Genomic DNA, 14,906 nt, shown 5'->3' with positions numbered 1-14,906 from the left:
GCTGCCTCTCTTTAGGAACTGTATGTTTGTGTGGCCTCTTCACAGATACCCTACAGTGGCTATCTGTATTGTCAAGGTACACAAGCTAACTCACCAGGGCAAGAAGGTCCATATATGAAGGTTGGAACTTAAATAGTGGCAACTATTTATTCACAACCGATACCAAAGAGTTACATGTTTGCACCTGTAACTGTCCTTCAAAGTAGTTGCTAGCATTGTGTAGAACCCATTGCCAGCGATGTGGAAGGCGTAGTATACCGTTAGCAGAACCTATTCTGTTTATGGTGCGAATAGATTGGTCTACTGCCTGTCGTATCTCTGGAACAGTTCTGAAGCGAATGCCATGAAGTGGTTCCTTCATCTTCGGAATCAAATCAAAATCACAAAGACTTAAGTCCGGGGAATATGGTGGATGGTACAGTAGTTCCCATTCCCATCAACCGAACAGAGCAGCCACAGTTTGCGCTGTATGTTCCCGCGTATTGTCATGCAAAATTATGGGTGGGTTGTGCAGAAAGTGTCACCGCTTCTTTCGCAAAGCTCGTCACAGGTGATGCTCCAAAAAATGAACTGTAGTACTGTTCATTGACGGTCTGCCATGGAGGAATGTAATGTGTTAGGATAACACCATAACAGTCTTACACGAGAATCACCATAACTTTCACCATACTGGGGCTCTGACGCACATTCAACTTTCGCAGCAACCCATAATGATGCTGTTCGTTGGATGGCACTTCAGTTTTGGCTCATACGATGTAGCCCATGTCTCATCCAGTGTTATGATATGGCATAAGAAAGCCTCTCCTTTGCGCTCATAGCGCTCCAAGTGCGTCTGAGCAGCGTAGACCACTCCATTCGCACCATCAACAGTACAGGCTCTGCTAACGGTATACTACACCTTCCACATCGTTGGCAACAGGTTCTACACAACGCTGGTGACTACTTTGAAGTACAGTAACAGGTGCAAGCATGTAACCCTTTTGTATCGGTTGTGAATAAATAGTTGCCACTATTTAAATTTTAACCCTTGTATTAACTATCAAAAGCACTTTCAACTTCAACTCCTCCAATTTGACACTCAAATATGAGTTCCAATTTGTGTTGTTGGAACTATCCATAAATAATACACTGATGTCCAAAATTAAAGCAACAAAAGGAAATTTAGCAAGGCTGCATTTATTTTGCCACAAAACAGTACAGACAGGTGATAACAAAGTAGAAACAATGTAAAGAATACAGAACATAAACAGCTACAACATGCATAACAGTAGACAAAAAAGTTCTTCATTTTTTCCAACTTAACAGATTTGCACACACATTCTGACAACTAGTTAATGTGCTCGCTAAGGTGTGTGACCACCTTTGGCCGCAATACAGACCTGACAACAAGGGAGCATGCTGTGAATAATGTAATCAATGTCATGTTGAGACAATAATGTTCATTCTTCCTGTGGAGCTGCTCGCAAGTATTGGAGAGTGATTGGTGGATGCTGATGTGATGCAACCCATCTACCTAATGTGCCTCAGATGTGCTCTATGGGATTCAGATTGGGAGGGCGAGCATGTCACGCCATGCGTACAGTATATTCTGCTTCCAAAAAAACATCAGCCACTCGATGCTCTATGAGGTCGAGCATTGTCATCCATCAGTACGAAGTCTGGGTGCACAGCACCTCGCAAAACCATACATGAGGGCCCAAGATCTTGTCATGATACCTGTCAGCAGTTAAACCTTTCCAATTCACCCTCACAATTTCATGAAGAGATGTTCGAATGATCAACATGATCCCTGCCTACACCATTAGGGGTTCTCCTTGACACTGGTCTCTTTCCACAATGTTCAGGTCTCAAAATCGTATTCCACATGTTCAGATACGAATCTGTCAAGAACCACTCTACAGACCAAATCGGGACTCATCTGTGGAAAGAACATCGACCCACTGTTGAGGTGGCATGTTGACAACTTCACTCTATTCGTTTCCTTTTGTGAAAGGGGCAAACATACAGCAGGTCTCCAACAATGAAGGCCACTCTGTCGAAGCCTTCTCTACACCGTTTGTTCGATACAACACATCCAGTGGATGCTGTGAGAAAAGATGCCAGCAGCTGCACAGTACTAAGGTGATACCGTTGTGCCCTTACAGCCACATAATGGCCATCTCTTTCTCATGTCATACGTGGTTGGACCTGGCCTGGTCTTATGATACAGTTTTGGTCTCTATAAACTGTTGCCACATCCAAGAAACAACAGAACGATTCATGTTAATAAGCCATTGGGAGACATTAGTTTGCGACTATCCCGCCTCCATTATTCCTGTGGCCCTCCACCACAGGAACTGTGGAAGGTGTTTTCACTGTGCCATACTGCACTTTCTGTGACTGTGTACATGGCAATTGTGGATGTGGAACTATCTAGCAAATGCTACTCCGTTTGATAGATGCCCTGACATCATCGTTGGCGTGGTTTTGCATTGACCGAAATGCCATCTTCCGTGCAGAACATGATCATACAGACATCTGTTGACAGTTTGTATAATTATATCATGAATTAGACACAGGACATGGAAACAGCAGTTTGTTGCATTAATTTTGGATGCCTGTGTACAATGTACCTCTTTTGAGCTCTTACCCATTACACTAATTTTATTGGAATGAATTGGTTGCTTATGATATCGTATTAGAAGAAATGGTTCATGGTCTTCAAAAATTCCACCTGAAAATTAGCCATATAATCTTTTATGTAAAAGTTAACAATAATATTATATAAGCAGGTATCATAATGTATGGGACATTAGTACATGCAATACAATTTTCGCAATCACAAAGTGTTAATGTTTTGCTCTGAGCTGTGCCATTTCAATGTTGAAATTTAAAGAGATAACACCTTTAATTTAAATTTCAGTAGTTTCTCTCACCATTAACTCAAAGTTTGAAAAAAGGAAAAATGTGTATATATCACCACGTTGAGACTCAAGTAAGCTAGCAATTATTAATTTCTCTTAGTCAGTCTTATAGGAGTGGACTCTCCATATAGTTTTGAGCAGTATGGTGTAATGTCTAATTAAACCATCATCATCATCATCATCATTTAAGACTGATTATGCCTTTCAGTGTTCAGTCTGGAGCATAGCCCCCCTTATACAGTTCCTCCACGATCCCCTATTCAGTGCTAACATTGGTGCCTCTTCTGATGCTAAACCTATTACTTCAAAATCATTCTTAACCAAATCCAGGTACCTTCTCCTCGGTCTGCCCCGACTCCTCCTACCCTCTACTGCTGAATCCATGAGCCTCTTGGGTAACCTTGCGTCTCCCATGCGTGTAACATGACCCCACCATCTAAGCCTGTTCGCCCTGACTGCTACATCTATAGAGTTCATTCCCAGTTTTTCTTTGATTTCCTCATTGTGGACAGCCTCCTGCCATTGTTCCCATCTACTAGTACCTGCAATCATCCTAGCTACTTTCATATCCGTAACCTCAACCTTGTTGATAAGGTAACCTGAATCCACCCAGCTTTCGCTCCCATACAACAAAGTTGGTCGAAAGATTGAACGGTGCACAGATAACTTGGTCTTGGTACTGACTTCCTTCTTGCAGAAGAGAGTAGATCGTAGCTGAGCGCTCACTGCATTAGCTTTGCTACACCTCGCTTCCAGTTCTTTCACTATGTTGCCATCCTGTGAGAATATGCATCCTAAGTACTTGAAACCGTCCACCTGTTCTAACTTTGTTCCTCCTATTTGGCACTCAATCCGTTTATATTTCTTTCCCACTGACATTACTTTCGTTTTGGAGATGCTAATCTTCATACCATAGTCCTTACATTTCTGACCTAGCTCTGAAATATTACTTTGCAAACTTTCAATCGAATCTGCCATCACAACTAAGTCATCCGCATATGCAAGACTGCTTATTTTGTGTTCACATATCTTAATCTCACCCAGCCAGTCTATTGTTTTCAACATATGATCCATAAATAATATGAACAACAGTGGAGACAGGTTGCAGCCTTGTCTTACCCCTGAAACTACTGTGAACCATGAACTCAATTTACCGTCAACTCTAACTGCTGCCTGACTATCCATGTAAAGACCTTTAATTGCTTGCAAAAGTTTGCCTCGTATTCCATAATCTTGTAGAACAGACAATAACTTCCTCCTAGGAACCCGGTCATATGTCTTTTCTAGATCAATAAAGCATAGATACAATTCCCTGTTCCACTCATAACACTTCTCCATTATTTGCCGTAAGCTAAAGATCTGGTCCTGACAACCTCTAAGAGGCCTAAACCCACAGTGATTTTCATCCAATTGGTCCTCAACTAATACTCGCACTTTCCTTTCAACAATACCTGCGAAGATTTTACCCACAACACTGATTAAAGAGATACCTCTGTAGTTGTTACAATCTTTCCTGTTTCCATGTTTAAAGATTGGTGTAATTACTGCTTTTGTCCAGTCTGATGGAACCTGTCCCGACTCCCAGGCCATTTCAATTATCCTGTGTAGCCATTTAAGACCTGACATTCCACTGTATTTGATGAGTTCCAACTTAATTTCATCCACACCAGCCGCTTTATTGCATTGCAATCTATTGACCATTTTTTCCACTTCCTCAAATGTGATCCTATTTCCATCATCATTCCTATCCCATTCTACCTTGAAATCTGAAACATTACTGATCGCAGTTTCACCTACATTGAGCAACTCTTCAAAATATTCCCTCCATCTGCCCAAGGCATCCACAGGATTCACCAGCAGTTTTCCTGACCTGTCCAAAATACTTGTCATTTCCTTCTTACCTCCCTTTCGAAGACTGCTAATTACACTCCAGAATGGTTTTCCAGCAGCTTGACCCATAGTCTCCAACCTGTTTCCAAAGTCTTCCCACGATTTCTTCTTGGATGCTGCAATTATCTGTTTGGCTTTGTTTCTTTCTTCAACATAACTTTCTCTGTCTACCTGGGTTCTGGTATGTAGCCATTTTTGATACGCCTTCTTTTTCCTTTTACAGGCTGCCTTGACTGTATCATTCCACCAAGATGTTTGCTTCATCCTACTTTTACACACTACTGTTCCAAGACATTCTTTAGCCACTTCTAGTACTGTGTCCCTGTACCTTGTCCATTCCTTTTCCAGTGACTGTAATTGACTACATTCAACTAACTGGTACCTTTCTGAGATCGCTGTTATGTACTTGTGCCTGATTTCCTTATCCTGAAGTTTCTCCACTCTTATCCTCCTACATATGGACCTGACCTCCTGCACTTTCGGCCTCACAATCCCAATTTCACTGCAGATTAAATAATGATCAGTGTCATCAAAGAATCCCCTGAATACACGTGTGTTCCTCACAGCCTTCCTGAATTCCTGATCTGTTATTATATAGTCAATGACAGATCTGGTTCCCCTGCCTTCCCAAGTATACCGGTGAATGTTCTTATGTTTAAAAAAGGAGTTTGTGATTACTAAGCCCATACTGGCACAGATATCCAAGAGTTGTTTCCCGTTCCTGTTGGCCTCCATATCCTCTCCAAATTTACCCATAACCTTTTCATACCCTTCTGTTCGATTTCCAATCCTGGCGTTAAAATCACCCATGAGCAGAACACTGTCCTTGTCCTATACTCTAACAACTACATCACTACATCACGTTAAACCATACCTGATATAAATTCCAGCATCACAATTTTTTCTCAGTTTCCTAATATGATGCCCACATGTCCATGAGGAATGAAACTAAATAGTGTGCTAGACAGTGTTCTGATAAATGTGTCACCATGTAGTGCTAGGAAAATGCTTCACCTTGAACAGTTTATTTCAAATACAAATAATATTAATCTTTAGCAACATAAATGTTCTGTCTTTATTTTTGTTTTAATTTAGCAGAAATAAGTATATGGCCTGTATGATTCTTACGTTCTGTAGCTGCCCAAGTTAGAACTGTTGGAGTGTTTTATCTTTCATAAAAACAGCACTGTTTTTTCTTTCATAAAAAAGCACTGTTTTTGTCATTTCTCTTGATCTTGGGAGAAATCACTGCTATTTGATAACACTGCTTGCTTAATTACTCTTATTGTCCTTCAGAGAAATGATGTATGTAAACTCATGTTGCAAACTTAATTTCATGTGCACCTTTTAGGAAAGCAAACTGCTAAAAAATGTCTTTCCCAGTCTGACGAGATGTAATTCGTGACCTGTGTGAAATCTCTTCCACAAACTGTGTAGCTGAATGAATGTTCCATTTTTTAATTGCCTTTAGTTTACATCCATCTCCATAGCTGAGCAGTCAGTCTGGTACCAAGCGCCGTGGGTTTTGAATCCGCGCCACACAGCATGGACCTCGATTACCACTAGAGGTCTCTACAGCTGTTGCGCCGCAAGCCACGGCTACGCATGTTCCTGGCTCGCTTATAACATAAGGGTGCCATGGTGGATTACATGGTCCCAGCAGCCAATAGCGGCATGCCTTATTATGTATATAAGTGCCTGCCTCTCGCTCAGCTAGGCAGTCTGAACTCCGTGGAGTCTATTAACCTCTCGGCAACAGACAGCGTGTTTACAGTACTTTGTTTTCATTACAAGCGGGCATTGTGAACTCGTTTGGTTGTCTCTGTCACCCCATTGCTTCTTGCGTGTTGTCGTCATAAGGTCTCACTCAGTCGTCCATCGTTGTTCGTGTCTGTCCTTTCTGTTCGTTTGTTTGTTCGTGGGCCGCTCTCCGTTTGGTCCCACCGCACTTCGTTCTTGGCCACCCCACAACCGTTTCAGTCATGGTTACAACAGTCAGCATGTCTGACTGCCATGCAGAGGACCCGGGTTCAATTTTTCGGTAGTGCCATGGATTTTTCTTTGATGGGAGGACTGGAATGGGGTGCAGTCAGTCCCATGATGCCAGTTGAGGAGCTACTCGAATGAGAAGTAGTGGTTCCAACATCTGAAATGTAGACAATGTCCAGGAGAGCAGTGTACAGTGTGTTCACTCCATCCCCCTCCATAACATTTCCAAGTGATGCTATATGAAAGAGGATGACATGATGGTCAGTCGGCAGCATGTGGTCCTCTGGGCCTGACTGTGGAATTACGTACTTACATTTAGTTTACACATCTGTACAAGTTTTTTTTAAAAAGTGTCCTTACTCATATAGGACCAGTTTTGTGACTTTGTGTGGGTCATAATGTTGGATTTAATTTTAATTTGGGAATACTCATGCTTGGTAGTTTGTTGGCTACTCCTTACCATTGGCTATCAGTCTTTAAGTGTATTAACTCTGCTTTTGGTGTCTTATTTCACCTTTTATAATTTTTCTGTATTTCATAAAAGACAATAATACCTTGAGAGACTTGCTTATTGATGGTAAATTAATACTGTTCTGATTCACATTTGGTTTTAGTTGTAGATTTGTAGTTGAATTTAATACCTTGCTCAGTCGCGAAGACTGGGTTAAAATGATAATGATTTTTGTGAAAGTTACTCATGTTTGTCTCATTAAATATCATTAAATATTTCACTCCCCCCCCCCCCCTCCCCCCCACACACACACCACCCATGTTTTCCAATTTCATAGGAAGCAGAATTTTGCAACATTATCATATCTGAGGTCCCCCTCACATTGATGGGTGGCTTGCTCCAAATATAATTGCATCAATAATTAAAAAAAGGCAATTTTGCCCTATTTAACGTTATGATGTTATAAGGACGCCAGTTTTCTGTAACGGAAGTCTGATGTCATGTAGGTTTAAGTATCACTAAGATATCCGTGTTGTTGTATTCATTGTGGGGGGTCAAATTAAATCTTTGCTTTCATTTGTTGTTCTATTTTAGTGGCTTACTAAGGAAGAATTGAGCATGCGGAAGATTAGTATAAGCAGCTTTGCTCTCACTGTGCTCTTGATGTTATGTTAAAGTTTTCTCAAAGCTTTTTGTATGATTTATTGCTTTCAGGATTAGTGATAGTGATTTTTTTAAAAGTTTACCTATGCTTTTTACAGGCATTGAGTTTACCCACTCATCAATGGAGCACGCTCGAGGAGTGTACAGAAAGATTGAGGATTTTCTTGTAGACTGTGAAGCTTCTATAAATGGATATAAAGATACAGGAGTAATTGACGAACCTGAAGTTCTGAAGGTATATTAGTTTCATTGCTTTATTGAAGAAATTGTAAATAAAGTACTGAAAGGTAAATATTCTCATTAGTGTATATTTTGCTTTTCAGTCATTAGAAGAGGCAAGGATCAGTATTCATTCAGCACTGGCTGATGACTTTGACACAAGTAAAACAACAAGTATTATAATGAATCTGATTCACTTTGTAAATAAAATGCTGTTAAATAAAAGGAATGTAAGTAATAAGTATTATGTTCAGTTTTTATTAAATTTGTTATTAAAGATTATGTTTGTATTTACTTTGTAGAATAGAGAAATTTGTTTGATAATAACTAAACTCATCTTTATTAATATGCAAGTAACAAGTTGAGAGCAATGTCAGAAGAATGTCCACACTTTATTTATTCTCTATTATTGTGTGGTATTATATTCCAGATTATTCCTTTCATGTCACACAATATATTTTTTAATTGTATTATATCAAAAATTCAGTTGATAACACCATTAAAATTGAATTTGGGCGTATTTGTTGACTAGTACATACTTTCACAAGGCATAATTCAAAGTACTGTTGTGAGTACAAGGGGAACTGAATGTTTTAACTTAGTTCGTGAACTGTCACAGCTATTTGTGTAAGTTTCCAAGATTTTAATATAGTCAGGTTTATGTAATTAATTCTGTAGATTGTACAAATACATGGCCATCTGTTGTCTTCTTCCATGACCATGGATATTCATCTCCAACCAATATATAAGATGAGCAGTATCAATAATGAAATTATATGAAGAGGCAAATTGTCTTAAACTGTTATGAAAACTAGTTTTCTTGTTTCTCAACTGGAAGAACAGATGATAATCAGCTGTGACTCAGGCTAGAGTTTCCACTCTCATTAGTTGTACAAGCTTTACATGTCATGCCATGTCCCACAATTTGGAATAAAACAGGGACTGCCATCTTATCTCTACATTCCTTGGTGAACCATCTGTACTCACCATACATAACTTTAGACCTAGTGAACCATTATTTAGCTTAGGTTTGTTTGTGATTGGTATATTCTTTGTAGTTTGTGTGATTATCTTGTTGATGGACTTCAGAATTCTTTTTGTGATACTTGAACTGTGATTAGGCTAAAATTATCAGTTGATAACAATAACCGTGAGTAGACAGGTATACGAGTGATCGTCCCATTGAGGTCTGGCTACTGGTTTCAGTAAATGGTGAGAAATGAAAGATAAAAATTTAAGTTTTCACTGAAGTGGTAAGAGTGGTGAACCCATAATTTTTAAATATATCGCAAGAGCAACTGCAGTAACAGTAACAACAACAAGAACAGATGGGTGTGCAACAACAGCAGCTTCAAAAGTGAGAAAACAGTATCCATTACATATTTATATGTAACAGTAAAAATTTCAGATAGTGCAGAGTCTACTTTGCCATCAAATCTAGCACCAGTTTTCACATTCATGACATTTATTAAGGAGTGGATTACCAGTTCATGAAATTTGTACAAAAGGCCCTGTAACTATCAGATCCAATGCACCTGACATACATCAGGCACCTCAGAATTAGTTTTTCAAAGAAATTAAGGCTTCAGAAGTTCAAGTGTGACCATGCAACTAAAACAAGAAAAAATTTTAACCACTGTTCATCACCAGCCACAAAACAGAGGCAATGTACTAGGCACCTCACTGAGCACACCAGGCTTGAGCACAGACTCAGGCAGACCCTCCACAATCTTTTTCCCTTTGCCCAAAGCCCTAACAGAGTTCGTCATTGACGGAACATCATACATCATTGTAACAGGCAACTGACCACAGTTCATGTCTGCTGCTGTTCCATCCTGCTTCACATGGGAAAACAGTGTACATTTTTAAAACTCAAATGAAGAATATACTTTTGTACAAAAGGCCCTGTAACTATCAGATCCAATGCACCTGACATACATCAGGCACCTCAGAATTAGTTTTTCAAAAAAATTAAGGCTGCAGATGATACCCTCACATGTTACAAAGTACTTACAGGTTCATAACCACACATGGTCATTGCCTTGTGGAAATACTTCAGCAACAGGCTGTGAAACATTACTGAACGTCATCTGGCCAGTACCATATGCACCTGTGTTGTGGCAGTGTCCATAGTTCAAATGGGCTCCCTTATCTGGGCCTCCATATACTGATATTTGGTGTGTTAGATACCTGCCACCATTTGCTGCAGGAATCTGAGATGACAGCTGTTTTTCTTTTTTCAGTTCAGTCAATGGGCAGTCACATGGCTTGCCACCAGAATCAACTGCAGTTGTCATCCTTCAGCAACTTCCCTTTACTGCTCCTGTAGTCACAGCCTCTCCCATACGCTCATTAGCACTGTGCCACATTATTACAGTCACGAGTGACAGTGGGGCAAGAACCAGTGATAGCCGTTTGACATAGTGACCCTGTGAATTTCCATTGTGTTCGTAATGCTCATAAGACTCGTGTATCGAGTGCTGTTTGTTACAGTGCTGTGATGATGGAGAAGGACATTCTGCAAACGTTAGCAGGCAGGGCATTCATTCTCCTGGACTGACCTGGAGTAACCCAAGGTAGTGCCAGCTGGGATAATTTCAAGGTACTTGGTTGTTTAATTCTATTAGGAATTTGTGTCATTTCATGCTAGATGATTGAGATGCCCAAGACAATTTTATTGGATTTTCCCAAAGTTTTCCTTGTTTATTCTTACATCCATATGAAGTAAGAGTGCCACTGTTTATTTTCACACCTCTCTCACATTTTATGAGCATTGGTGGGCTAAACAGCAAAACCTTAACACTTTTCTTTCGCTCAAGATCTTATTTAAGTCAAGTTATCTTGGTTCCACATCAAGCTAAAAAGCTCAATAATGGACAAATGTTTGGAGATAACACCAGATGTCACAGTTTAAAAAAATGCTGAAATGGAAACTGAAACACAAGATACATATTGAGAAAGGATTTAGAAAAAATATTCCACTGATGCCATCAAAAAATTTGAATAATATTTCTTATGTACCAAAGGAATTCTCCACCAGGGTCCAACTAGGGCCATTGTGGAAATAATCATAATATTTTGCTCTTTAATTTCTTTCCGTGCTCTGTAATTTCTAAATATTTGCTTCATTACTTTAAAGAGGTTATATATTTATTTATTGTATGGTGACAGAGAAATATAGGCAACCATTTACAACAAATACATACATTTCTGTACACCAAGTGGCAGCAGTAGAACACACATATTAAGGCATTGAAATCTGCAAGCTTTCAGAGCCAGTGGCGCCTCCTTCTGGCAGAAGGGTTGTAGGGGAAGGAAAAGGGTTGAAGGAAAAGTACTGGTGAGATTTAAGAAATGCGGAGGGTTCAGAAAAGTTGCCCAGAACCCCAAGTCAGGGGAGACTTAACAGATGGGATGAGAAGGAATTACAGTATGTTTTCAAAAATGGCTTATTTTTGTTGTTATACATTTCTATACTGATACTCACTATCTCAAGTTCGTAATGGGTTCACAGCTCTAAGTAAGAGTTGAAAATCCCGTCAAAAGCTTCTGCAGACAAATTGTGAAGGTCTTCCAGTGTCCCTTTGAATGTTCTGAGGAAACATTCAAATATTATGTGAGGTACTATTTGCTCCTTGTCACCAGAGTCACACATTCATGGTAGAACTTCCATCCCCATTGGCACAGCAATGCAGTTCTGATCCAATTCAGTATGCACTAGTGTTGTTGGGGTGGATGAAAACTTCCTCGTCAGTCCCAGGGAGCTTTGATTAATTGACAGTGCTTCATGGAAGATTGTTCTTGCTATTGTTGAAGGCTTCTTGCATGTTGAAGTTAGTGTCTGCAAGCTGATTGCTGTATGCTGCAATGGTTTTCTAGACCTCAGTTGTTGGGGTTCTGGTGATGAAATTTCTGAATGGCTTGGTAATTCTGGATTCAGCCATTGCTGTGATCTTATGGATGGTGCTGAAGTATCACTAAGTACCAATAGCCATTGTATGTTTGCAGGGAAAATACACCCTGCGATGAGGAGGTGCATTGGTTAACTGAACTGTGTGTCAATTATTTTACTGTGACCACTGGTTAGCCAGGGGGAACTGCAGTATTCCGTGAATGAATATGAAAGAGCTAGAGCTGATCTGAGGACTGTTGTAGTGTCACATCAGGCGGTTTCTGTTAACTTCTGGAGTACATCGTTCCAAGTTTTGATTTTAGCTGCCACATTCCAGAGATGGCTTTTGTATGTCAAAGACCTGCCTATGGGCACACCTAGGTATTTTGGAGTATTGCAATGAGAGTTATGTTTGAAGTATTCATCCAACGTCTTCATGTTTTATGTTAGTGTTGCTTTGGCTTCCCTGAAGCTTTGATCCTGAGCGATCAAAGCAATATCATCAGCATAAATAAATTTCCTGGTCTTTCTTTCTGGAAGATCGTATGTATACAAATTTAAAAGGAATGGAGCCAAAACAGAACCCTGTGGGATACCATATATTATTTTGTGAACTCTGCTTTCAGAGTTCTCAGAAAAACTCCAAGTATCTATTGTTGATTATGTTGCTAATTAGAATGGTTAGTTTGTGATGCGGAATGATGCTGATGAATTTGAACAGGAGTTTGTCATGCCAGGCAGTATCGCAGGCTGCATTTAGATCCAAGAGGACCCTCCTGTTTATCTTCTGCTTCTCAATGCCATTTTTGATATGAGTTGCTATTGCTAGCACCTGTTCCTCACATCCTCTTCCTGGTCTAGACTGAGCTTTCCCTATTGGGTCATGTTTGTGATGGCTAACCATATTCTGTTATGAATTAGCCTCTCCAGGAGCTTTAACGTGACACTAAGGAGAGCAATGGGGCAGTTTTCAACTTTAAATGGATCTTCATTTGGTTTTAGTACAGCAGTGAACCTAGTTTTCTTGAAGAGAGGTGGAAGATGACCTGACTTGAGATATTTGCAAAAAGAAGGTGCCCAGCCATTTGAGAATACCAGGACCACAGTACAACAGAAACTCAGCATAAATACCATCAACGCCTTATGTCTTCCTAGTTTTCATGTTCTTTATAGCTCCTATGATGGTCTCTTCCAATTGGAATGGATTGGAAAAACACAGATGTTTGTGGAGCCAACTGTATCTTTACTGTTAAGAGGTGTCTAATTTCTCTTTTGATGTGTTTATCTGTTGTTGACTTAGAGGTGAAGATCATGTAATTGGCCATATCATCTAAATTTGTGTTAGATTTTTGTCGGGTGATGGTGTTTGCTGTATTCAGCTTGCTGTTTAAGAACTAGGCCTTCCTGCTGGACTGAATGTGATCCAAGGAAGCTACAGTTTCTTTCAATCTTTTTTGTCTGCTCTGGTTTAGTGAATGTAGAAGGTCAGAGGCAGTAGCAGGATCAGTACTGTCTTCGAATTTCTTGTGAAGCCATCCGCTGTCTTCATTCCAGCCAGGAGTGTATTATCTGCAACATCCTCTTGGTATGCATTATTTTGCTCCACTTCTCAATACACCAATGAATCTCTATTGTAGTTGTTGAAGGTTGGTTTTATCCATCTTATCTGTTTGTGTGTAAAATACAGACCAGTTGGCTTTTTTTAATGTTCCATCTTGGCTTTGGATAGTAGTAGATGATGGGTATGAACAGTCCTCTCTGGAACAATATTGTACGATGCTAACAAGAAGGGAATCTTGTTATGACTTAGTGGCACACCTCATTGGACATATTTGGAGACTGTGATAAAGGACAGGTCAAGTGTGCAGCCCTTAATCCATCAGGCAGAAAAGAAGGTTGCCTTGCCTTTCACATCATGTACAAATTTGAGGTTTTCTGTTTCCATGCAGTCAACAAGTTTTTTGTCCATTTTTGTCACATTCTTGATGTCCTCAAGGTATGTTGTGGCTTTTGAAGTCTCCAGCAATGATAATTTGTTGTTGTAGAGAGAGCACAAGTGCAGGGGGCCAGTTGCATCCTGGCAGTGTTTGCAGGTTGACTATTGTCAAGTTCCTCACTTTAACTGTGACTGTGAAAATGTTATCGTCTGAACATGATGGCAAGACCTAATGTTGCTTGTTGCATAAGTTGGGCCATATTTCGGATGACCTTTAGTAGTAACAAGCTTAAAGCCTGGAATCTTTCCTCTGCTGTGAAGTTCTACATGGATTTCTTAGAATAAGATGATATCAATTTGATGTTCTTTCTGTATTCTGGATAAACATTCACTCTTTTCCCTGCTTATGCCCTCTATGTTCAGTTGGTAAATTGATATTAAAGGTCCAATCTTTCCATTTGGTCTTGTCTTGATAGTTGCTGTTTAGCACCACAAGGGGAACATGTGCAAAGTAATAGAGACGTAATACTTGCAGATGTGAGGAACAGTGGTCCCCCATTTAAAGAGGTAAGAGAAAGAGATCAGATCTTTGACAGAATAATGTTTTGTAAATAATAGATTTCAGTTATCAGTCGTCCTTTTGAAATTTTATTGGCAGATCTAGATTTCAGCTAGAAAGTAGCCATTCTCAATGCACTACCAACTGAATGAACTGTGGATGAAGCGCGACCAACAGGCATTACATGCATTGATCAAAAATGATAGGGTCAAACATAAAGAAAGCTGTCTAGTATCACAGATGTCTTCTATGCGCTGTGCACTGCCTAATCGTAACATTAAGGGCACACATTGGGATCCGTACTAGGTTGGGTTGACAGAGGAGAAGAGAAGATGCAAAGAAGAGCAGCGCGTTTCGTCACAGGGGTATTTGATAAGCGTGATAGCGTTATGGAGATGTTTAGC

At 39.9% G+C, this 14,906-nt stretch overlaps 1 protein-coding gene across 2 annotated transcripts in view; it reads left to right on the top strand.

Moving 5' to 3' along the window:
* Positions 1-14,906, top strand: part of LOC126184767 (probable cysteine--tRNA ligase, mitochondrial) — a 109,661-nt gene that overhangs the window by 71,380 nt on the left and 23,375 nt on the right. For both annotated transcript variants that reach the window (XM_049927320.1, XM_049927321.1), the window contains 2 exons: positions 7,995-8,131; positions 8,220-8,345. In XM_049927320.1, coding sequence (XP_049783277.1) covers positions 7,995-8,131; positions 8,220-8,345 — 263 coding nt within the window. The remainder of the gene's footprint in view (positions 1-7,994; positions 8,132-8,219; positions 8,346-14,906) is intronic.

The sequence above is a fragment of the Schistocerca cancellata genome, chromosome 4 (genome assembly GCF_023864275.1).
Source record: "Schistocerca cancellata isolate TAMUIC-IGC-003103 chromosome 4, iqSchCanc2.1, whole genome shotgun sequence".
In the NCBI taxonomy this organism is placed as follows: domain Eukaryota; kingdom Metazoa; phylum Arthropoda; class Insecta; order Orthoptera; family Acrididae; genus Schistocerca; species Schistocerca cancellata.
This window is presented reverse-complemented; position numbering and strand designations above follow the sequence as displayed.